At 57.5% G+C, this 23331-nt stretch overlaps 1 protein-coding gene and 1 long non-coding RNA gene across 3 annotated transcripts in view; one reads left to right on the top strand and one right to left on the bottom strand.

Annotated features, from left to right (window-relative positions):
• The window catches only part of ADGRL1 (adhesion G protein-coupled receptor L1), a 64286-nt gene that overhangs the window by 34038 nt on the left and 6917 nt on the right, over window positions 1-23331 (top strand). Inside the window, exons 4-19 of one of the 2 annotated variants that reach the window (XM_025368106.1) lie at window positions 7225-7334; window positions 10967-10981; window positions 14600-15400; window positions 16353-16667; window positions 17283-17386; window positions 17683-17868; window positions 18213-18251; window positions 18401-18584; window positions 18772-18897; window positions 19437-19651; window positions 19941-20111; window positions 20542-20751; window positions 20852-21072; window positions 21277-21343; window positions 21782-21873; window positions 22455-22623. In XM_025368106.1, the coding sequence (XP_025223891.1) occupies window positions 7225-7334; window positions 10967-10981; window positions 14600-15400; window positions 16353-16667; window positions 17283-17386; window positions 17683-17868; window positions 18213-18251; window positions 18401-18584; window positions 18772-18897; window positions 19437-19651; window positions 19941-20111; window positions 20542-20751; window positions 20852-21072; window positions 21277-21343; window positions 21782-21873; window positions 22455-22623 (3025 nt within the window). The remainder of the gene's footprint in view (window positions 1-7224; window positions 7335-10966; window positions 10982-14599; window positions 15401-16352; window positions 16668-17282; window positions 17387-17682; window positions 17869-18212; window positions 18252-18400; window positions 18585-18771; window positions 18898-19436; window positions 19652-19940; window positions 20112-20541; window positions 20752-20851; window positions 21073-21276; window positions 21344-21781; window positions 21874-22454; window positions 22624-23331) is intronic. The other variant, XM_025368107.1, reaches the window with a different exon arrangement.
• LOC112613011 lies at window positions 6750-22833 on the bottom strand. The gene is made up of 2 exons (XR_003116905.1): window positions 22503-22833; window positions 6750-9204 (listed from the first exon to the last, which is right to left on the bottom strand). It is a non-coding gene; the product is annotated as an uncharacterized LOC112613011 (long non-coding RNA).

Raw genomic sequence — 23331 nt, 5'->3', positions numbered from 1 at the left:
AGTGGCATCTCGGCTCACTGCAACCTCCACCTCCTGGGTTCAGGTGATTCTTCTGCCTCAGCCTCCCAAGTAGCTGGGGATTATAGGCGCACGCCACCACGCCTGGCTAATTTTTTTGTATTTTTAGTAGAGACAGGGTTTTGTAATTGGTCAGGCAGATCTCGAACTCCTGACCTCAGGTGATCCACCCACCTTGACCTCCCAAAGTGCTGCCATTACAGGCATGAGATGAGCCACCAGGCCCAGCCTTAACCAGGGCAGTTTGGAGCTTGTAAAAAAATAAAAAGAAGACCAGCACAGAGTGGAGGTGTCATGGGAGGACTTTTCCCTTTATCCCAGACTTTTTTTTTTTTTTTTTCGGAGATAGGGTCTCACTGTGTTGCCCAGGCTGGAGCACAGTGGCACAATCATAGCTCGCTGCAGCTCTGACCTCTCAGGCTCAAGCAATCCCCCTGCCTCAGCCTCCTGAGTAGCTGGGACTACAGGCGCATCCCACCATACCTGGCTAATTTTATTTTTTTGTAGAGGCGGGGTCTTGCTGTGTTGCTCAGGCTGGTCTTAAACTCCTGGCCTCAAGCAGTCCTCCTGCCTTGGCCTCTCAAAGTGCTGGGATGACAGGCATGAGCCACCGCACCCACCCATCCCAGATTTGAGAGCTCATCAGGCTACTCCAAGGACAAGACACCTGTGCACAGATAATGGAAGCACAGGCCTGTGTGAGTGATTGTGTGTGGTGTGAGTGATTGTGTGTGGGGTGGGTGCTTGAGCATGCAAGACTGGAACTTGGAGTGTGTCTGTGTGATTGCATGCATCTATGAGTGTGACTGTGTATTTGTCTTGTTTTGTTTATTTTATTTCTTTACTTAATTTTTGAGACAGAGTCTTGCTCTGTCACCCAGGCTGGAGTGTAGTGGCGCGATCTCGGCTCACTGCCACCTCTGCATCCCGGGTTCAAGCGATTCTCCTGCCTCAGCCTCCCAAGTAGCTGCGACTACAGGCGCCCGCCACCACACCCAGCTAATTTTTTTGTATTTTTAATAGAGCCAGGGTTTCACCATATTGGCCAGGATGGTCTCGATCTCTCTCTCTCTTTTTTTTTTTTTTTTTTTTGGTGAGATGGAGTCTTGCTCTGCCCAGGCTGGAGTGCAGTGGTGCGATCTTGGCTCACTGCAAGCTCCACCTCCCGGGTTCACGCCATTCTCCTGCCTCAGCCTCCCGAGTAGCTGGGACTACAGGCGCCCGCCACCACACCTGGCTAAGTTTTTTGTATTTTTTAGTAGAGACGGGGTTTCACCGTGTTAGCCAGGATGGTCTCGATCTCCTGACCTCATGATCCGCCCACCTCAGCCTCCCAAAGTGCTGGGATTACAGGCGTGAGCCTCCACGCCCAGCCAATCTCGATCTCTTGACCTCATGGTCCGCCCGCCTTGGCCTCCCAAAGTGCTGGGATTACATACGTAAGCTACTGTGCCGGCCTATTTTATTTATTTTTGAGACAGAGTCTTGCTCTGTCACCCAGGCTGTAGTGTAGTGGTGTGATCTCAGCTCACTGCAACCTCCACCTCCAGGGTTCAAGCGATTCTCCCGGCTCAGCTTCCCAAGTAGCTGGGATTACAGGCACGCACCATCGTGCCCGGCTTATTTTTGTATTTTTGTAGAGCCAAGGTTTCACCATGTTGGCCAGGTTGTCTTGAACTCCTGACCTCAGGTGATTCACCTGCCTACCTTGGTCCCCTGAAGTGCTGGGATTATCAGCATGAGCTACGGCGCTCAGCCTGTGTATTTTAGTGTATGTGTGTGTGTTTGAGTGTGTGACTAAATGTGTGTGATTGTGACTGTGTGTGTCTGAGTGTGTGAGAACAGGTGTGGGTGTGTGCAGAGGTATGTGACTAAACATGTCTTTGAGTGTGTCTGAGTGTCTCTGTCTTTATGAGTGACTGTGTGTATTGGAGTGTGTATCTGGGTGGGTGGATATGTGTGTGTGAATGTGGGTGTTTGTGGGTAAATATGTGGTTATATGTCTGAGTGTGTTTGGGTGTGTTTAAGTGTATGTGAGCAGGTGTGGGTGTGAGCATGTGTGTGAGCATATCTCTTTGAGTGAGCATGTGTGTTAGAGTGTGTGTGGCTGACTGAGGTGTGTTTTCGTATGTGTGAGTGGTGGGGTGGATGGGTGAGCGTGTGTGGGGGTGGGTGGATGGGTGTGGCTGTGTCTTTGTGTGTTTAAGTGTGTCTGTGGGCAGGTGTGTGTATGTGGATGAGGGTTTGTGTGTGGTTGACTGAGAGTGTATTTGTATTTCTCTGAGTGTGTTTGTGACTGTGTGTGTGAGCATGGAGTGTGGTTGCCCCAGGCTGAGGCAAATCTGCACAAGCCTCTCTCACACCCACAGTCAGTCCACATATAGCCGATCAGCCTTTCCTTCAGATTACACCCAGGCTGGATGCGGCGGCTCATGCCTGTAATCCCAGCACTTTGGGAGGCTGAGGCAGGGGATCGCTTTAGGTCAAGAGTTCGAGACCAGCCTGGGCAACGTAGCAAGACCCTGTCTCTACTAAAAACTAAAAAATAAATTAGCCAGTCATGTTAGTGTGTGCCTGTGGTCCCAGCTACTTAGATGACTGATGCAGGAGGATCACTTGGGCCCAGGAGTTTGAGGCTTTGATGAGCTATGATCCCACTGTACTCGAGCCTGGGTGACTGAGCGAGACCCTGTCTCTTAAAAAAAAAAAAAAACAGACCGAGCGCAGTGGTTCACTCCTGTAATCCCAGCACTTTGGGAGGCCGTGGCGGGTGGATCACCTGAGGTCAGGAGTTCGAGACTAGCCTGGCCAACATGGTGAAATCCCATCTTCTACTAAAAATACAAAAATTAGCCTGGTATGGTGGTGCGAGCTTGTAGTCCCAGCTACTTGGGAGGCTGAGGCAGGAGAATCGCTAGAACCTGGGAGGTGGAGGTTGCAGTGAACCAAGATAACACCACTGTACTCCAGCCTAGGTGACAGAGTTGAGACTGTGTCTCAAACCAAAAAAAAAAAAAATGTGTGTTACTTGAGGAGGAGCGGGTCACTGACAGCCCCAGGAGAGCAGGAGAAGTTTGGGCAGCGGATGGGAGTGTTCAGGTGGCTGAGACAGCTGGGCTGGGCTGGGCTGGAGGCGCCTCATCATCTCCTCCTCCTCCTCCTCTGTCTCTCTCTCAAACTGCCATTCCCCTCCAACAGTCTTGCCTCTCTTCCCTGCTTCTTGTCTCCTGACACCCCTACATTCTCAGTCCAGGCTCCAGCCTTTACTTAGGCTGTGCGCCCCCTCCCGGGGAGCCCCCTTCCTCCCACCTCTCCAAATTCTCCCTGCTGACTTCATTCAACACCAGCTTTGGGGGACTGCATTCTTCTCCATTCTGTCTCCAGCACCTAGTACAGCATCTGGCCTAGTTCCCAAGTCCATGGGGAATGCTGTGCATAACAGTTACCGGGGCTGAGGGAGTGTGACGAGGCCTCTGGAGTAGTCCTGCTTCCTCTCCACTGAGTCCCCAACCCCTGCTGCTTCACAACCAAGCCTGGAGGCTTTTTTTTTTTTTTTTTTTTGAGACGGAGTCTTGCTCTGTCCCCCAGGCTGGCGTGCAGTGGCATGATCTGGGCTCACTGCAACCTCCGCTTTCTGCCGCTTTCTGGTTCAAGTAGTCCTCCCGCTTCCATGTCCCGTGTAGCTGGGACTACAAGCATGCACCACCACGCCCAGCTCATTTTTGTGTTTTTAGTAAAGATGAGGTTTCACCATGTTGGCCAGGCTGGTCTCAAACTTCTGACCTCAATTGATCTGCCAGCCTTGGCCTCCCAAAGTGCTGGGATTACAGCCATGAGCCACCGCGCCCAGCCTAGCTATTCATTTGTTGGTGGACATTTGGGCTTCCTCCACTTTTTGGTGATTGTGAATAATCCAGCTGTGAATGTGCACGTACAATGATTTGCTTGTTTTAAATTCTTCTGGGTACAGTAGTCCCCACTTACCCACTGGGGAAACGCTCCAAGAACCCCAGTAGATGCCTAAAACCGCACAGAGCTACTTACTGAACCTTGTATATACCATGTTTTCTCCCATACATCCCTAATTATAATACAGTTTAATTTACAAATTAGGCACAGCTAGATGCGGTGGCTCATTCCTGTAATCCCAGCACTTTGGGAGGCTGAGGCGGGCGGATCACTTGAGCCTAGGAGTTCGAGACCAGCCTGGGCAACATGGCGAAACCCCGTCTCTACTAGAAATACAAAAAAATTAGCCAGGCGTGGTGGTGCATGCCTGTAGTCCCAGCTACTCAGGAGGCTGAGGCAGGAGAATAACCTGGGAAGTTGATGCTGCAGTGAGCCATGATCACACCACTGCTTTCCATCCTGGGCAACAGAGTAAGACCCTGTCTAAAAAATAATAATAAAATAAAATAGGCTGGGTGTGATGGCATACAATTGTAATCCCAGCACTTTGGGAGGTTGAGGCAGGTAGGTTGTTTGAACCCTGGAGTTCGAGACCAGCCGAGGCAACATGGCAAAACCCCATCTCTACTGAAAATACAAAAATTAGCAGGGCATGGTGGCACATACCTGTAGTCCCAGCTACTTGGGAGGCAAAGGCTGGAGGATCACTTGAGCCTGGGAGGCCGAGGCTGCAGTGAGCCAGGATTGTACCACTGCACTCCAGCCTCGGTGACAGAGTGGGACCCTGTCTCAAAAAATAATAATAATAAAGTAAAATAAACTAGGCACAGTAAGATACTAACAACAATAGTAATTTTTAGTAGTAAAATATTGTTACATAAACTAAGGGCTAATTGAACATAAGCACTATGAAACCGTGACAGTTGATGGATAACTGAGATGACCACTAGTGTGACTAACACACAGGGAGCAGATACAGCATGGATACACCCCATACAGCATGAGATTTCATCAGGCTACTCACAACAGCACACAACTCAAAACGTATGAATTGTCTACTTCGGGAGTGCCGTGGTGCGATCTTGGCTCACTGCAACCTCTGCCTCCTGGGTTCAAGTGATTCTTGTGCCTCAGCCTCCCGAGTAGCTGGGATTGCCGGTGTGCCCCACCACGCCTGGCTAATTGTTGTATATTTAGTAGAGATGGGGTTTTACCAGGTTGGCAAGGCTGCTCTCAAACTCCTGGCCTCAAGTGATCTATCCACCACAGCCTCCCAAAGTTCTGGGATTATAGGCGTGAGCCACTGCACCCTGTCCCAGGATTCTATTTTTGGTTTTGTTTTGTTTGAGACGGAGTCTCGCTCTGTCATCCAGGCTGGAGTGCAGTGGCTGTCTCGGCTCACTGCAACCTCGCCTCCCGGGTTCAAGCGATTCTCCTGCCTTAGCCTCCTGTTTAGCTGGGGTTACAGACATGCACCACCACGCCTGGCTAATTTTCGTATTTTTAGTAGAGACAGGGTTTCACCATGTTGGTCAGGCTGGTCTCAAACTCCTGACCTCAGGTGATCTGCCCGCCTCAGCCTCCCAAAGTGCTGGGATTGCAGGCGTGAACCACCACGCCCAGCCAGTGTTCTTTTTTTTTTTTTTTGAGACGGAGTCTCGCTCTGTCACCCAGGCTGGAGTGCAGTGGCGCCATCTCGGCTCACTGCAAGCTCCGCCTCCCGGGTTCACGCCATTCTCCTGCCTCAGCCTCCCGAGTAGCTGGGACTACAGGCGCCTGCCACCACGCCTGGCTAATTTTTTGTGTTTTTTTAGTAGAGATGGGGTTTCACCGCGTTAGCCAAGATGGTCTCGATCTCCTGACCTCATGATCCGCCCACCTCGGCCTCCCAAAGTGCTGGGATTGCAGTGTGAGCCACCACGCCCAGCCAGTGTTCTATTTTTAAAGAAGAGGGTGAGGTGGATGGATACAGGCAGACCTTCCCATGCCCCATCCTGCCCCCCATTTTTCTCTCTCCCTGCTAGATCCTTCGTCCCTTCTCAAGTAGTGTCTGCCTGTGTTTAGTACCCTTGGTTAAGAGCAGGACTGAAGGGGAGACACAGGGCCTCTTCTGCTCCATACCTGTGGGGAAGCCTGTCAAACTATGTCCTGCATGCCTGCGTCCTGCCTGGCCTAGCCCCAGCCTGCTGCAAGGGACAGGGACCCTGACAGTGGGGACAGAGAGACAGATAGCAGATGAGACACATCTTTTTGTTGTTGTTAAATAGGTTCCCCCTTAGATGCTAGCCAGCCCCCTGGGAAGTTGACAGTGACTTGGAGGAGTTCCCTCTTGGGAACTGAGAATGGCTTTTCCCTGGGGACGCTTTCTCCTGGCTGCCCTGGCTATAAGTCTGCACAGCAGCACTGCCCAAAGGGTGGGACGTGTCCACGAGATGGTGTGAAGTGGACACAGCTGGACACTGAACATTTCATTGATCGTAAGTTCGCAGAGGCACCACCTCACGTGCATGGCTTCACATGTATTACTCTCCAGTGACCAATGCGGGGGCTTTAAAGTCCATTTAAAGAAAAATGCCAAGGATATAATATTGTCAGCTACATTCAGAATGAAAGTGATGAGGGGTGTCCAGGAAAGCACTGTTGAGGGGGTGACTCCTCCTTCTCAGCTCTGAGGATGATGCTGTGCTGGGGCTGAAAGTAGAAGAACGCTGGTGGGAAAGAGAGAGCAGGCAGGAAACAAAAAAGTGCCCAGAAAAGGACTCTGGGCTTGATGTATTAGTTCGTTCTTATACTGGTATAAATAAATACCTGAGATTGGGTAGTTTATAAAGAAAAGAGGTTTAATTGCCTCATAGTTCTGCAGGCTGTACAGGAAGCATAGTAGCTTCTGCTTCTGGGGAGGCCTCAGGAAACTTACAATCATAGCAGAAGCTGAAGGGGAAGCAGGCACGTCTTACATGGCCATAGTAGGAGGAAAAGAGAACAGGGGAGGTGCTACACACTTTTAAACAACCAGATCTCAAAAGCACGCAGGGGATGGTGCTAAAACCATTCATTAGAAACCGTCCCCATGATCCAGTCACCTCCCACCAGGCCCCACCTCTAACATTGGAGATCACAATTCAACATGAGATTTGGGCGCAGACACAGATCCAAACTATATCACTTGGTTTCCAGCTCCACTGCCCCTTCCCAATTTGGGGGTGTCTATGACACCATGACCCTGGAGCATGAACCCCTCCCGCCCCCAATCCAGTCTATGTGTTTCTTTCCCAATACCCTTTCTCTCCTCTGAAGGTGTAACAACCGCACCCAGTGCGTGGTGGTCGCCGGCTCGGATGCCTTTCCTGACCCCTGTCCTGGGACCTACAAGTACCTGGAGGTGCAGTACGACTGTGTCCCCTACAGTGAGTCATCTTGTTCCTTGTGCGGACGCGGGCCCTTCCCCCATGAGTGAGTGAGGAGGAGACACCTTGACACATGCGCACACATGCATGGGGCCTGGGCACAGAGGGGACAGCCGGGCCTGCTCTCTCCAACACACATTCTCTTCTCCCAGACACCACTGTCCTTACTCAGTGCCTGCTCCCCCACCTCACAGACTCTGTCACCTCCTGTGAGGGCACCTTCTCCAGCTCTCTTTACCCCAGCCCACTCACCCTGCTTCTTCATGCACCCTGTACTCATTTCCACACTGCCAGGCTATGGTCCCGTGCTCTGCCTGGCACACTTACATCTCTCTTTTCTCCCTTGGCCTCAATGCTTTTCTCGCCCATCTGCCTCCCTCCTCTTCTCACATCCCTTCCTTTTCTGACCCTTCTCATCTACCCTTCTCTTCCCTCTCACCTAACCCCACTGTCCCTCTCAACACCTCTTCTTTCTCTCAGCACCCTCACTCCCCACACACTCCTTCCCAATCATGGAAGCTGGACTCTACACCCATAGAGCGGCATACCACCCTCCGAGGCCTGGTGGCAGATCCAGGGTGAAGGGCTGGGGGCATTTTCAACAGATTCATAGCTCCCCATTAGTTTCCCCATTACCATGTGGCACTTCCTGTCTGCAAAGGAAATACCGCCATGGTGGACTGAGGATGGCCTCCAGGCCGCCTGAAGAAAGTGATCTGGGGAGCCAGGAGCCTCCCCATCTTGCACCTGGCCAAGGGGATCAGACAAAGACAGGGTCTCTCCTCCTCAGCACCCCACCCTTGACATCACCTTTTTCCTGCCCTCTCTCCTCCCTCCCTCCTTCCCGTTATCCCTTCCCCTCTCCTCCCACAATGGGTTCCATGTGGCCAACCTGGTGGTAGGGCCTCCGGGCAGGGTGGGGAGAAGGCAGGGCCATCAGGGTGTCTGAGTGTGGTGGGCCGGGGTTGGGGACCAAGAGGCCCTGTAACTCTCCCTCCTCTCCCCTCCCACCCCAACCTTCCCCGCCAACCTTTGATTTCTCCTCGCAGGTGATTCGATGCTGGGGAAACAGGATCCCTTCTGTGCTTCCGTAATTTTCTTCTTTTACTCCTCGTCCTTTCCTTTCAGCGCCTGAGGCCTTCAGCCACCACCGAGGGGGATGCCCATCTGCTCCTTGAAGCCTCCCCACAGCACTGGGGACACGGCCGACTCCCGCGGCTGGGGCAGCCGGGAAAGGGGGCGGGAGGCAGTGAGCTCAGCGCAGCGGGGGCAGTCAGATGGGTGTAGGTTCAAGGCTCGACTGGACTCTTGAGTTTTCTGGCTCTGAAACCTGAGCAAATGACTTAATTTCTCTGGGCCACTACGGAAGGAGGAGGGAGTCCACGAGATGACCTGTGAGAAGCGCTTGGCCCAGGCCGGCCACAGAGTCGCTCCCGGTGGCAGGGTTTTGAGTGCCGAGTGTAAACTTCCCAAGGGCAGAGGCTTCGTCTTCACCCGCCGCCCCAGCGCCCAGACCCATGCCTGGTTCAGGATGTACTCAGTAATATTACCGATGCCATTTAAGCCAGCTGAGCCTGTTTATTCATCTGTGATGGGGTGAAGAGGGGTCAAAAGCTTTCCCTTGGAAGCTGCAAGGAGTAGCGACAGTGTGTCAAGCTTGTGTGCACACGAGCTATAGATGCAAAGGAAATGGTGCCTGCTTCCGCCAGCCATGTGTGTGCCTCAGTTTTCCCATCTGTAGACAGGGTTCTTGAAAGATGGCCCGTGAGGTGCCTAGCATAGTTGCTGGCCCCTCGTGAGTGCTGGACACTTGGTAGTTGTTGCTTTTGTTGCAACTCCTTGTAATGCCTCTTGTCAATTACAATTATTGCTGTGGTAATCAAAATTAAAATAACAACAGATAATGAACCCAACTTCTCCCGAGGCCGGTGAGATGAAGGGCAGGAAAAACTCCCTGGTCCAAGTGGAAGCCAAAGCAAGTAGACGAGAGGCTCAGATCAAGTGGCAGGAAAGAAGCTAGGGGAGGAGAGGAGCTGAGAGACCTGAAGCCGAGGCCCTGAGTGTGGTCCAGGGGCCACAACCGACAGAGAACAGGTGGGCTCCAGGGACAGAGGGCAGGACAGTTCAGAGGATGGGCGGCCGCCTGTCTGATGGAAGAGAGATAGCCTGAGCCCTTGGGGAGACAGGAGACACATACGCGCACACACAAACACACATGCACACACACGTGTGTGCATACATACAGGGTGGATGTTGGGGGCAGAGCTAACTCCTGATCCTCCAGAGGAAGGAGGCTGGAGTTAAAAAGGGGGACAGCAGATAGCTAGAGGACAGGGAGGCCAGGCACTCACTTGTCTCCCAAATGTTCGCTGAGCATCTCCTGAGTGCCAGGCCCTGGGTGAGGCGCTGGGAAGGGAGCCAGAGGCTGACCCTGTGGAGCTCCATGCTGGAAGCTTCAGAGAGGGGCCAGGAGAGCCAGTCCCTCTGGTCAGAAGTTCCTGAGGGGCCAGGGATGCAGAGGGGAGCGGCCTGGGCAGCCACCTGGCCCAGGGCTTCAGAGGCTGGGGTGACCCCAAGTGCTGGTGAGGGTGGGTCAGGGGTGGGTGGCAGGGGGCATGTGATGTGTGGGAACCCGCCCACACACTGGACAAGCCCGACTAATGCTGGATTTGCTTTGCAGCTGAGCACAGTCTAACCGTGCCCCTTCCTCCCCTAGGTGCCACCCGTCCGCAGGGCAGCGGGCAGGGCGGAACTCCCATCTCCTGGGCCCCTGGGCCCTGGGTGGGTTAAGCAGAGAAGCCAAACCTCAGGCTTGCCCCTGGGGAGCCTGGGAGCGTGTCTGTGCCCCCACCTGCTGTCCCACCCAGTCTGTGTCCCCCACCCCTGCCACCTCTCTGCCTCTGTCTCCCCGACCCTGGCTCTCTCTGGGGTCCGGGTGCAACTGCCTGTCTGCCTCTCTGTCGTTCTGTGTCTGGCTCTGCCTCCTTCTCTCTGTGTTGGCTTCTTCTGGGTTGTGAGGGCTTGGGGGAAGTCAGCTGGACCTGGGTGAGGCCAGCACAAAGGGGAAGGAGTTCAGCCTGTTTCTCGGCTGAGGGTGGGCCCAGGCCCTGGGAGACACTGAACCCCTTCCCCTGGGGCCCCTGGTTCTAGCAGGAGGGCAGCAGGCAGGGTGGGAAGGGAGCCGAGTGGCTCCTCCACCCCACCACTCCCTGGTGCCCCCTCTGACCGGAGCCCACCTCCCAGCTGGGGCTCCCCACTCCCTGCCCCCTCTGCACCAAGGGTGCCCCCTCCCACCTGAGGGCTCTGTCCGCCTGCCTGCCTGTACCCCCCTACCACACCTGTGTCTCTCTGTGTCTTTTCCCTCCCGTGTGTGTCCCCCTCATCCCTCTGACTGTCTCCCTGGCACCCTCTCACCCCACCTGACCACCCCCAGAGGAAGGGACCTGGGGGCGGGGGCCCAAGCTGATGCTACGGAAGGGGTTGGGGAAGCAGGAGCAAGGAAGGAAAGGAAAAGGGGGCGTGTTGCCAGAAAAGAAACGAAAGCAATTTAATCTCTTTTTTTTTTTCTCTTTTTTTCTTGCACATTTTTTTTTTCAATTTGTTTTCTCTCTCTCTTCCGATGCTTAAAGTAGAAGTGGAGCAGAAAGGTAAACGCACTGTTACCAATGCTAACCCCTAACTCACACTTTGTTCTACCTGTACCATACTTATGTGACCTGCCCTCCCTCCCGGCCCCTTCTTCTCTCCCCCACCCACACTCGGTCCGGTCGGTATCCCCAACCCCGGGTTGTCCTCCCAGTGGGGCCAGCCCTGGTGCGGCCACGGGCATCTCCACCCTCCAGATACCCACGGAAGCTCTTCTCTGAGCTTGGGCAGAATTTCTCTCTCTCGCTGTTTCTGTCTCTCTCTGTCCCTCCTTCCTGGTCCCTGGCCCTTTCAGGGGACCTGGCCTTCTCTCATACTTCTTTTGCCTCCTTCAGGAGAAGTGTATAAGCATCCAGGGCGGGTGGGGAGGGAGGGACTCCCTTCCCCGGCTCCCCCACTGGGGCACCGGGTGAGCTGTCTCTCTCTCTCTGTCTCTCTCTCTGTCTCTTTCTCTCTGTCTCTCCCCTCTCTCTTCCTCCTTCACCTGTACCTTTTATAACATGTTTCTGGTTCAGGGGAGGCGGGCTGGAGGGGACACCATTGTTTTCCTTTTGGGGAGCAGATTCCTCCTATGTCTCGGGCTCCTGGTGGCTTAAGTTCCTTCTGGTTTGACGTTTCCAAGGCCCAGAGCTGTTTTGGAGCACGGAGCACCAGTCCTCCCCACCCCCAACCCGATCCCATCTCTGACCAGCTGGGGGCCCAGCCCTGGGGAGGGGTGTCAGCTGTCCCCAGCCCTGGGAGGGGGCAGCCTGCCAAAAAATGAAAAAATGAGGGCGAGGGGGCGGGGGCGGGCCTCATGGTTGGGGGAGCGAAGGGTGGGGGAGCGTGTTCTCTGTTTCTTTCACACTTGCAAAGCTGCAGTCAGGGTTTCTTCTGGGCTGTTGTGGTTAGAGGACCAGGGAGAGGGGCGGCGGGCGGAGGGGGGGCACAGTCTGGGGACTTCCACAGACTCTGTAATTTCTGGCAGAGAACTCCCTAGTGGATGGGGCTGTCCGTTACTGGTGGGGCGGAGGTGCTGCTGCTGAGGGGCTTCTAGGGTGAGACGTTAGAGATGACCATTTCCTCCCCTGAAAGTTTTGGGAAATTACCCATTTGAGGCCGGCAGCAGCGGGCGGGGCTGGAGGAATGGCCTTTAGGGATCCCTTTTGCCTTGAAATTACAGTGGTCTGTGGAGCATCCCTTCCGAAGGAGGTGGGGCAGGGCCCCTCTGAGCTGCTCCCCTCCCCGTCTTCCCCTCTACCCCATCTCAGAGAGGCCTGGGCTGTTGGCCCGAGGTCCGCCCCCTCACCGCACCCCTCCACTCTCCTCTCTCTCTCCTGGAGTCTCTCTCCCTCCCAGCACCAGCCACTCTTCTTGCAGGCCCACTGGTTTGGATGCGGCACCACTGGAGCTTTTCTCTTCGAGGGCCAGGGCAGGGCGGGTGGGGTGATGGGGCAAGGGAGGGAAGAGGAGGGATTGGGAGCTTGGTGCTGGTGAAAGGTCCTTGCTGTCCAAGGCCCCAGACAGACCCTTCCTCATCTTCTCCCCCTTCCCCTGGGTTGACCTCTAACCACATTTTTCCTCCCCTGATACCCTCTGAGCAGGTTAGGCTCTGAGGCCTCCCACCATCCCCCTCACACAAACATGTCCCCTTAGATGCCACACACCTGGCGGGGGTGGGGACCGGCTTGGGCAGAGCCAGTGTGCTGGACGGAGTGTGCAGGCCGACCCCCTCGGGGCATCAGGGACAGGGAGATGGCCAGTCCCCAGGGCCCAAGCCAGGGTCGTTCTGGCTCCTGCCCAGCTCTATGTCCCAGGCTTCTCTCCCTCTACAAAACTACATCCTCCTGGCTGCTTTGTGCCGGGGGCCCTGAGCCACATTGTCCCCACGCTGTGAAGGGAGTGCTGCCTGTCCCCCTCCCTCCCAAGCCTGCTGAAGGTGGGGAATGAGGACTAGCTCTTGCCCGAGCCCCTCTTGCCACTGGGGCTGCCCCCCAAGCCGGTGCCAGGTCCCAGCTCCCCCCACCCGGTCCCCTTGGGGCCAGCTGCTTTGGTGACAGGCCAAGCAGGAGCAGAGAATTCACTGCAAACCCTCCGCCCTCGCCCCGGCCTGTGTGTGGGTTCTGCCAGCCGGGAGGTGAGGGAGGCCCGGCCATCCTGGATGGAGGGGCGCATGGATGTCGGCACTCTGGGAGGAGGTGGGGGGTCTGGCCACACTGACCCCAGGATCAGTCAAGGGGAGGCTAGGAGTAGGTGGCGCTGGGACGTGACTGGGCAAGGGTGGGCCGGCCAGCAGCGGCCAACGAGATGCAGTTGAGGTTTTCCTCCTTTTCAGGGATTGGGGGGGTGGGGCGGGGCCCCCCACCTTTCTGACATCAGCGCTGCCTTGGTCCCTCCTCCCGAGCCGGGGATGGTCGCAGGTAAATCGGGGTCCGGGCCAGGGGAGGTGGGGGGCCTGGCTGGGGCGGGCTGGGTCTTTATCCTAGCGCCTGGTTCCCTCCCCTGCCCCCTCCGAGCTGGACCTGGGACTGCCCCCCTGAGGGACCCTCAGTCGGGCCTGGGCCTTGGAGTGAATTCTCTGCTCACCCCTCTCTCCTCCGCCAGCACTAACCCTTTCTTCCCAGGTGGTCTGCAGCGCGGCCTCCCACGGAGCCAGGACCTCGCCAAGCCCCCATACCCCCTTGTCTCTCTTCCCTCTGCACAGCTCTCCGCTCCCTCCCCAACTCTCCCGGGAGTCCTGTCCCTCTCCATGTCCCCACTCCCACCCCCACCCCTGTGCACAGTGCCACTGTCTGCTGCTGAGCCAGACCCCATGAGAGACCCTGCCGGCTGGGGGCAGGGCTGGGCGCCCTCCAGGAGGGGCCAGACTCTCCGTTCCCTGTCCTAGCCTGGGAGCTGCCTCTGGGAATCCCTTCCTCGGCTACTGACTTCGTGGGTACCGGGTGGGGGTGGGGCACAGGCTGCATCAGGAACCTGGAGAGAGAGTTGAAACCCCTACCCTTCCCCCAGCCTAGAATAGGGGGACACTCCTGACACCCACAGTGGGTATGGGAACATCACTCTACATTGCAATTTTTGCAGGAGGAAGAAAGTGGAGTTAAAAAAAAAAAAAAAAAGTCTGTCCGGGTGTGGTTGGTGAAGGATGGGACCCTGGACCCTAGCTCTTCCCTAAGTGGCAGAGAAGAGGGAGAAGGGGCCGGGTGCTAAGTCCCTGGACCGTCAAAGTCAGGAGTGACTATAGTGGGGAGATTCTGCCCCCACTTAAATCACACGGGACCACCTCTGGGAGGGCTCTTGCCAACTCCTTCTCCCCAGCCTGTGGGGTCTCTAGCAGCTAGGGAAGGGAAGAGGGGCACCACTTCCCCCCACTAACCCTGCTCTTAATGGCCTTCAGGGCTCACATTTCCAGGGAGAGGGGCAGCTGGGCAGGGCGTGGGGAGGGGGGTCGGGTCCCAGCCCGGAAACCCCCTTCCCATCACCAGCCCTACCAAGCAACCGTGACTGCAGCAGCAGGAGGGGACAACCTGACTCCCCGCCGGCAGCGTGACCAACTTACCTCTCTCCCCCTTCTCTCTCTTTCTCCTCCCTCTCGCCTCTGCCCCTCCTCTCCCTTCTCCTCCCCTCCTGCCCGCTCTGCCCAGTCTTCGTGTGCCCAGGGACCCTGCAGAAGGTGCTGGAGCCCACCTCGACACACGAGTCGGAGCACCAGTCTGGCGCGTGGTGCAAGGACCCGCTGCAGGCAGGTGACCGCATCTACGTGATGCCCTGGATCCCCTACCGCACGGACACGCTGACTGAGTACGCCTCGTGGGAGGACTACGTGGCCGCCCGCCACACCACCACCTACCGCCTGCCCAACCGCGTGGATGGCACAGGCTTTGTGGTCTATGACGGTGCCGTCTTCTACAACAAGGAGCGCACGCGCAACATTGTCAAGTATGACCTGCGGACGCGCATCAAGAGCGGGGAGACGGTCATCAATACCGCCAACTACCACGACACCTCGCCCTACCGCTGGGGCGGCAAGACCGACATTGACTTGGCGGTGGATGAGAATGGGCTGTGGGTCATCTACGCCACCGAGGGCAACAACGGGCGGCTGGTGGTGAGCCAGCTGAACCCCTACACACTGCGCTTCGAGGGCACGTGGGAGACGGGTTACGACAAGCGGTCGGCGTCCAACGCCTTCATGGTGTGCGGGGTCCTGTACGTGCTGCGTTCCGTGTACGTGGATGATGACAGCGAGGCGGCTGGCAACCGCGTGGACTATGCCTTCAACACCAATGCCAACCGCGAGGAGCCTGTCAGCCTCGCCTTCCCCAACCCCTACCAGTTCATCTCCTCCGTTGACTACAACCCTCGCGACAACCAGCTGTATGTCTGGAACAACTATTTCGTCGTGCGCTACAGCCTGGAGTTCGGGCCGCCCGACCCCAGTGCTGGTGAGGACGACTCACTTCCAGGCATGGAGCCCGCTTGCCTTTGTCCCTTCCACCCCCACCCACCCGTGGGTCCCAGGGTGGGGAGCCCCATCCTGTGAGCTCTTGGGGATCGGGAGGTAAAGGAAATTCACAGCATGTGACAGACGCTGTTGTAAGCACTTCACAGTCATTAACTCATCTCCTCCTCATGGTCTATGATAGGGATCCTTACTGCCCTGTTTTACAGATGAGGACACTGAGGCACTGTATGGGTAGGGGATTAAGTTATTTGAGGATTTCAAGCCAGCCTCCCAACCACTGAACTGTACTGCCTCTCCCTGGGGCTTGGGCACCTTTACTCCAGGAACCCTTGGATCCACCAAAATCCTGGGTGGAAGTCCAGTATCCACAAAAGAGCTGAGCTGCTGATGTTGACCGGGCTGAGGGCAACTCTGCAGTCTTCTTTTACCCCCCTTAGCTGCCCTGCTAGCTCTGTGCCGCCCCAGGGCTCCAGGAAGCCTGATGTAACCCCATCTTGTTTGCAAAAGGGGGAGCTGAGGCCCCCAGAAGGAAGGAGCATAGCCAGGTTACATAAGCCAAAGTCAGCTAGAAGGAGGGTGGGAGGCGGTGGTATTCAGCCCCTGCCTGGTGGCGGGGCGGACCTGGATCGGGGAGGGCTCCTGTCCCCCAGACACCTCTGTCCCTGCCTCTCCTGACTGTTCTCTCAGACCTTACGGAACACATAATGGATTTTTACCACCTTTTGCTACTTTATATGGTCCCATGGGCATAAGGGACTTTGGTGGCCACAGAGAGGCCAGGGGAGATCAACTCCCAGACCCAGTGGGGCCCAGCATGTGTTTCCACTTGAGTAGGCGAGGAAGATGCTAGGATGGCCTGGGACCCCCTGCCCAGGTACGCTGTGGCATGGCCCTGAGCACGGGGATGACCCTGTCTCGTATCCCCTCTCCAGGCCCAGCCACTTCCCCACCCCTCAGCACGACTACCACAGCCAGGCCCACGCCCCTCACCAGCACAGCCTCGCCCGCAGCCACCACCCCGCTCCGCCGGGCACCCCTCACCACGCACCCAGTGGGTGCCATCAACCAGCTGGGACCTGATCTGCCTCCAGCCACAGCCCCAGCCCCCAGCACCCGGCGGCCCCCAGCCCCGAATCTACACGTGTCCCCTGAGCTCTTCTGCGAGCCCCGAGAGGTGCGGCGGGTCCAGTGGCCGGCCACCCAGCAGGGCATGCTGGTGGAGAGACCCTGCCCCAAGGGGACTCGAGGTGAGTACAGAGGCTGCGGCCAGGGGAGGGATGGGGGCCATGCCCCCAGCAGCTTAGCACAAATGCATGTGTGGGTGGTGGTCTCTGCTGTGAAGCAGAGGCTTTCTGAGGGCAGGGGTCATCCCCAGTGACCAGCAGAGCTCTCAGGGCACAGAAGCCACTCAGTGCCCCTGGCCCGGCCTGCGGAACCTGCAGGGAGCCTGCAGAAGGCGACCTGGCTCCCAGCCTCAGACTGACCTGTGACTGCCCCAGGCACAGCCAGTTTCACATGGGTGGCCAGCTGAAGTGCGAAAAGGGCAGGGCCACGTGTCCTGGAGATCTGAGGGGAGGGTTGGCAGGTGCTTTGTGGAGAGGGGGCGTTCAAGATGGGCCTTGCTGGAAGGGTCTGATTTTGGAGGCAAAGACAGAAGGGGGCAGGAGGGAGAGCTCTGGCGAAGGGAGTGGCGCCTCTTTCAACTGTCCGGCCCGCTTCATGTCTGTTTCTCCGTGTTTCCCTCACCTCCCTCTTCGCCCGCTCGTCCCCCGCTCTCTGTCATCTCCTTTCCCCCTCTCCGTCCCATCCTTCTCTTCTTCCCTTTGGCTCCCTTGTCTGTTCCTGTCTGTCTGTCCCTGCAGGAATTGCCTCCTTCCAGTGTCTACCAGCCTTGGGGCTCTGGAACCCCCGGGGCCCTGACCTCAGCAACTGCACCTCCCCCTGGGTCAACCAGGTGGCCCAGAAGGTACCAGCCACCACCCCTCGCAGGCAGGCACATGTGCTCGGGCCCAGGGCCCAGGGCCCAGCGGGGGTCGTGGAGCAACTGGGGAGACTCGGGCTGGCAGGTCTGGAAGGCAGGACTGCGGGGTCACCTCTCTGGCCTACAAAGGGAGCAGGGACAGATGGGGTGGGAAAGGGCAGATGGTGATGGGGAAGCGGAGAGAGAAAGAGGAGAGGCTGCACAGGCCAGGGAAGCTGGGGAGGGCAGGATGGTCCCTGACAGACCTGGGATTTCCCCTCCCTGCCCCCCACCTCATACAGATCAAGAGTGGGGAGAACGCGGCCAACATCGCCAGCGAGCTGGCCCGACACACCCGGGGCTCCATCTACGCGGGGGACGTCTCCTCCTCTGTGAAGCTGATGGAGCAGCTGCTGGACATTCTGGACGCCCAGCTGCAGGCCCTGCGGCCCATCGAGCGCGAGTCAGCCGGAAAGAACTACAACAAGGTGGGGCCTGGTGGCGGCGCAGACCTGGCGCTGACCTGGCGCGGGGAAGGCGCCTGCCCCCAAGGGCACAGGAAGTATCCAACCTGGTACCTCCCAGCCAGGCTGCCACCTCCACTCCCTTCCTCAGAGAGGAAGGACCCCCCCGCCCAAGGACTGCTGGGTCTCACTCCTGTGCTGCCTCAGACGGTCCTGGGTGTTGGGGATCCCTACGGAATGTCTTGCTGATAGCCCAGCCCTGGGGCAGTGGTAGCCACAGATGAGAGAGCTGTACAGATGTGACAGTACTGGGGTGAGGGAACTGGCGTCCAGAGGTCTGGCCTGACATCACCTCCATCTCTTTCTAGATGCACAAGCGGGAGAGAACTTGCAAGGATTATATCAAGGTGAGACCCAAGGGGTCCCAGTGTAAGGACCGTGGGCTCCGGCTGACGGGAGAATAGGGGTATAGGTTGAGAAGAGGGCATGCAGAGCCCACCCCAAGGAATTAGAGGGTGTTGAGGGGCTCACAGCACCATCCCCCCTGCCTGCGCAGGCCGTGGTGGAGACAGTGGACAATCTGCTCCGGCCAGAAGCTCTGGAGTCCTGGAAGGACATGAATGCCACGGAGCAGGTGCACACGGCCACCATGCTCCTGGACGTCCTGGAGGAGGGTGCCTTCCTGCTGGCCGACAACGTCAGGGAGCCTGCCCGCTTCCTGGCTGCCAAGGAGAACGTGGGTGAGTGCCACGGTCACCCAGAGCAAACTCAGATACGAACCTTAAACCATGGGGTTCTGGCCTGGAGGCCGCAGAGGAGCTACCCGACGCTTGGGCGTCTTGCCACAGGGTCTTGTTCTGTAGCCTGAGCCCCTGGACTGGGAACAGACCCCAACTGCGTGTGCCTTGCCTTCCCCTGTCCCCACAGTCCTGGAAGTCACAGTCCTGAACACAGAGGGCCAGGTGCAGGAGCTGGTGTTCCCCCAGGAGGAGTACCCAAGAAAGAACTCCATCCAGCTGTCTGCCAAAACCATCAAGCAGAACAGCCGCAATGGTCAGTGTCCCTGGCGGGGCCTCGGGTGGGGAGGCAGCCCCCTCCCCGCCCCCTAGCCCTGTGCCAGCATCTCTGTGCCATTTGTGGAGGGCAGCAGTCCTGAACTTTCCTCCTGCTAGTGTAAAATTTGAGGGGATTCATGGGTTCCCTGAAGTGCTGCAGAGCCCCAAGGGTGAGCCTTACAGTTGCAAAGCTGGCTCCTGGGCCTCACAGCTCAGACAGGATGGGGCCACTGAGACAAAGGTTCAGAGAGGTCAGGGGCTTGCCCAAGGTCACACAGTGAGAATGGGTGGGTCGGAGGCCCAGCCCATGTGTCCTGGCACACTGCCCTGCTGTTTCGAACTGCCTTCGGCTGAGCAGTGGTCTTGTGGACAGGGCTCCCTGCCCCCCACCTGCCTGGGCTATGGAGTGGCTTCAGAGGTCCCAGTGGCCGGCATGGCCAAGGCCTGAGGAGCTGGCCGAGCTAGGAAGCCAGGGGCCTGGACAGAGGTGCGCCAGCTGAGGATGCTGACACATCCAAACATGCCTGTCCTCGCCAGGGGTGGTCAAAGTTGTCTTCATCCTCTACAACAACCTGGGCCTCTTCCTGTCCACGGAGAATGCCACAGTCAAGCTGGCCGGTGAAGCAGGCCCGGGTGGCCCTGGGGGCGCTTCTCTAGTGGTGAACTCACAGGTCATCGCAGCATCCATCAACAAGGAGTCCAGCCGTGTCTTCCTCATGGACCCTGTCATCTTCACTGTGGCCCACCTGGAGGTGAGCTGAGCTGTCCTCCTCCCTCCATGGGGGTCCCTGTACCCTCTGTGTTCCCAAGCTGTGTACCTGCCGCTGTACCATGTGCTCACTTCGAGAACAAGTTATGGGTTCTTCCACTTCAGTAGCTTGGGCCATTTGTCCCCAGAGCTCTTAGAATGTCAGCTGGAGCCCCAGACTCCAGGCACTTCTTTGATACTTGGCACCATCCCTGTAGCCAGGTGTGGGGGGCCGGAATGGGATTCCCCGGTTCTGACTCCAGTTCTGACACCCCGGCGCCACCACACAACAGGACAAGAACCACTTCAATGCCAACTGCTCCTTCTGGAACTACTCGGAGCGTTCCATGCTGGGCTACTGGTCGACCCAGGGCTGCCGCCTGGTGGAGTCCAACAAGACCCATACCACGTGTGCCTGCAGCCACCTCACCAACTTTGCCGTGCTCATGGCTCACCGCGAGATCGTAAGCTGGCTGGCGCTCTGCTCCTCCGGGCAGGCCCGCTTGCTGGCCTGGCTTTGCATGGCATCCTAGAGAGATCATGGGCAGTGCTGGGGAGGCCGGCCTCATGGCTGTGGGGGGCCCCTAGTCTTGCCTGGGGCATGAGGCCATGCATCTGGTTCTCTCTGGTCATGTATCGTCATGGTCCCACCATCTCCCAAGGCACTCTGGAGAATCAAGTTGGTGTCACATTAGTCATCTCTCCACAAGCCTTCCAGAGCATGAGGAAGTGAGCGCATTGCTGCGTGCAGAGGGGTGGGGGCTGCCAGATTGGCGGCACCAGAAGTCCTCGTGGCTCATGGCCTTGCCCAGCGCCCTGTCTGCAGCTGGCACCTGGCTGAGCCCAGTGTGCAAAACCAAAGGCCCTGAGCGTGCCCCCTGCTCCTGTCCCCAGTACCAGGGCCGCATCAACGAGCTGCTGCTGTCGGTCATCACCTGGGTGGGCATCGTGATCTCCCTGGTCTGCCTGGCCATCTGCATCTCCACCTTCTGCTTTCTGCGGGGGCTGCAGACTGACCGCAACACCATCCACAAGAATCTGTGCATCAACCTCTTCCTGGCTGAGCTGCTTTTCCTGGTCGGGATCGACAAGACTCAGTATGAGGTGGGCTGGGACTCGAGGGCAGGTGACGGCCAGCGCCTGGGGGGCCGGGAGAGGAAAGGGGACGCCTGCCCGAGCCCCTCACCCTCGGTGCTCCCTGCAGATTGCCTGCCCCATCTTCGCCGGCCTGCTGCACTACTTCTTCCTGGCCGCCTTCTCCTGGCTGTGCCTGGAGGGCGTGCACCTCTATCTGCTGCTGGTGGAGGTGTTTGAGAGCGAGTATTCCCGCACCAAGTACTACTACCTGGGCGGCTACTGCTTCCCAGCTCTGGTGGTGGGCATCGCGGCTGCCATTGACTACCGCAGCTATGGCACCGAGAAGGCGTGAGTTTCCACCTCCCAGCCCTGCACCGGTTCCTCCCGCGTGGTTCCCTGCTGGGCGGCACCCCTTGGGAAAGGACCCTCAGGGCGGTGGCCTCCCTTCCTCCTGATCCCAGAGGCTGTAACCTGCAGAGTCCTAGGTCTTCATGGGTCGCTGGGAATGGCTCCTCAGCTTCTCTCTATACCCCAGCCCTGTTTCCTTTACAGCTGCTGGCTCCGAGTGGACAATTACTTCATCTGGAGTTTCATCGGGCCCGTCTCCTTCGTTATCGTGGTGAGTTGGGAGGTGACACCCCTAGCACCACATCTTCCTTCATCCAGGCTGGCCTTGACTCCAGCCCCTGCCCCCACCACACACACACACACACACACACACACACACTCCCTACATCGGAACTGAGCCACCAGCTGAGAGGATGAGAGTGTGCTGGGTTCATGGAGCTCCGATGCTGAGGGCTACTCACCTGGGGGACTGTGATTTGAGCCCCTACCGTATGTCAGGCCATGGGCATTGTCCTCCCAGCAGCCAAGAGTGGCATTCAATTGCCAGTCATGTCATTTAGCTCACTGTCACCTCAGGGGCAGATACAGGGTTCTCCCAGCAGAGGCGAGGGCCACAGCTGAGACTTCGCCAGGCCGGGCCCATGTCTCAGTGCTCACTGAGGGAGGCAGGGCCACTCTCAGCCCAGCCTGTCCCTTGTCCCGCCCCCAGGTCAACCTGGTGTTCCTCATGGTGACCCTGCACAAGATGATCCGAAGCTCATCTGTGCTCAAGCCTGACTCCAGCCGCCTGGACAACATTAAGTGAGCCTCGCCCCTGCCTGCCCCCTGCCCCATCACACACCCCCACCCCGCACGGGGCCCACCTCCTCCAGGGTGTCCTAAAAGGTAGTGCAGTCACCTCTGGTGACACATATTGCGGTTTTAAGTACCAAGAGGGGTGTTTTATTGTGGTCGCTATGTGCCTACTTAATGGGTCTTAGAAAGTGTATCATTAGCATGTCCAACCTGTGGTTTTAGAGGCATGACTGTGTAGGGTGAGGCTAAATTCAACAGGTGAGTGTGTTTAAGGGCAATTTAAAGAGAAATAGGCAGCAAATGTAGCCTCAGTGGTCTGGAAATTCGGCAGAAACAATGAAGGTGGCAGAGGAATGACTGATGTTCACAATACCCCGACCCCGACCCAGTACCTTTCCCTCAGGCCCAGGCTGGGGTGGAGGCATCCTGGGCAGGCCAGTGCCCCTAAGGCCCACTCAGCCTGCTCAGGGCTTTGCAGACAGTGCCCAGGCCCACCCAAGGGCCCCCTTTGTAGGCTGCAGGGGAGGCCCGGGCTGAGGCCGTCCCCTCCCGTGGGTACTTTGACACCTCTATCGCCCCACCCCCAGATCCTGGGCTCTGGGGGCCATTGCGCTGCTGTTCCTGCTGGGCCTCACCTGGGCTTTCGGCCTCCTCTTCATCAACAAGGAGTCGGTGGTCATGGCCTATCTCTTCACCACCTTCAACGCCTTCCAGGGGGTCTTCATCTTCGTCTTTCACTGCGCCTTACAGAAGAAGGTGAGGTCGAGGCGGGGTCCTGGGTCACAGCCTCCCTTGGAGACATTTCCTGGGCATCCAGGAAAAGGCAGCGAGGGTGGAGGAGACTCAGGGGCTCCCTCAAGCCCCCAGTGAGTGCTGCAGGGCTTCTACGGTCAGGTCTGCGTCCACAGGGAGGGGAGCACGAGCTCAGGGCTAGGGAGGGTTTAACCACAGGTGAAGAGGGTTCTGGAAAAAAGCAAGATACAGCAGCTTAGAGGAGTGAGAGCAGGACAGATTTGGTGATGGGGAACCCTCACCACCATGAGGGCCACGAGTCAGGCCTGGGAGGGGGAGGACTTCGGGAGCCACCCTGAGGGAGCACTGCCTGCATTCATAGTTCAGGAAATAATTGTGAATTTTGTGGTGCCAGAAAGGATCTTTTTAAAATAAATGTGTAAAAATCTGAATCTTAAGAAAACATACAGGCCAGACGCGGTGGCTCACGCCTATAATCCCAACACTTTGGGAGGCTGAGGCGGGCAGATCACCTGAGGTCAGGAGTTCCAGACCAGCCTGGCCAACATGGTGAAACCCTGTCTCTACTTTAAAAATATAAAAATTAGCTGGGCATGGTGGCGGGCGCCTGTAGTCCCAGCTACTTGGGAGGCTGAGGCAGGAGAATCGCTTGAACCCGGAAGGCGGAGGTTGCAGTGAGCCGAGATTATGCCACTGCATTCCAGCCTGGGC

The sequence above is a fragment of the Theropithecus gelada genome, chromosome 19 (assembly GCF_003255815.1).
Source record: "Theropithecus gelada isolate Dixy chromosome 19, Tgel_1.0, whole genome shotgun sequence".
NCBI lineage: Eukaryota > Metazoa > Chordata > Mammalia > Primates > Cercopithecidae > Theropithecus > Theropithecus gelada.
This window is presented reverse-complemented; position numbering and strand designations above follow the sequence as displayed.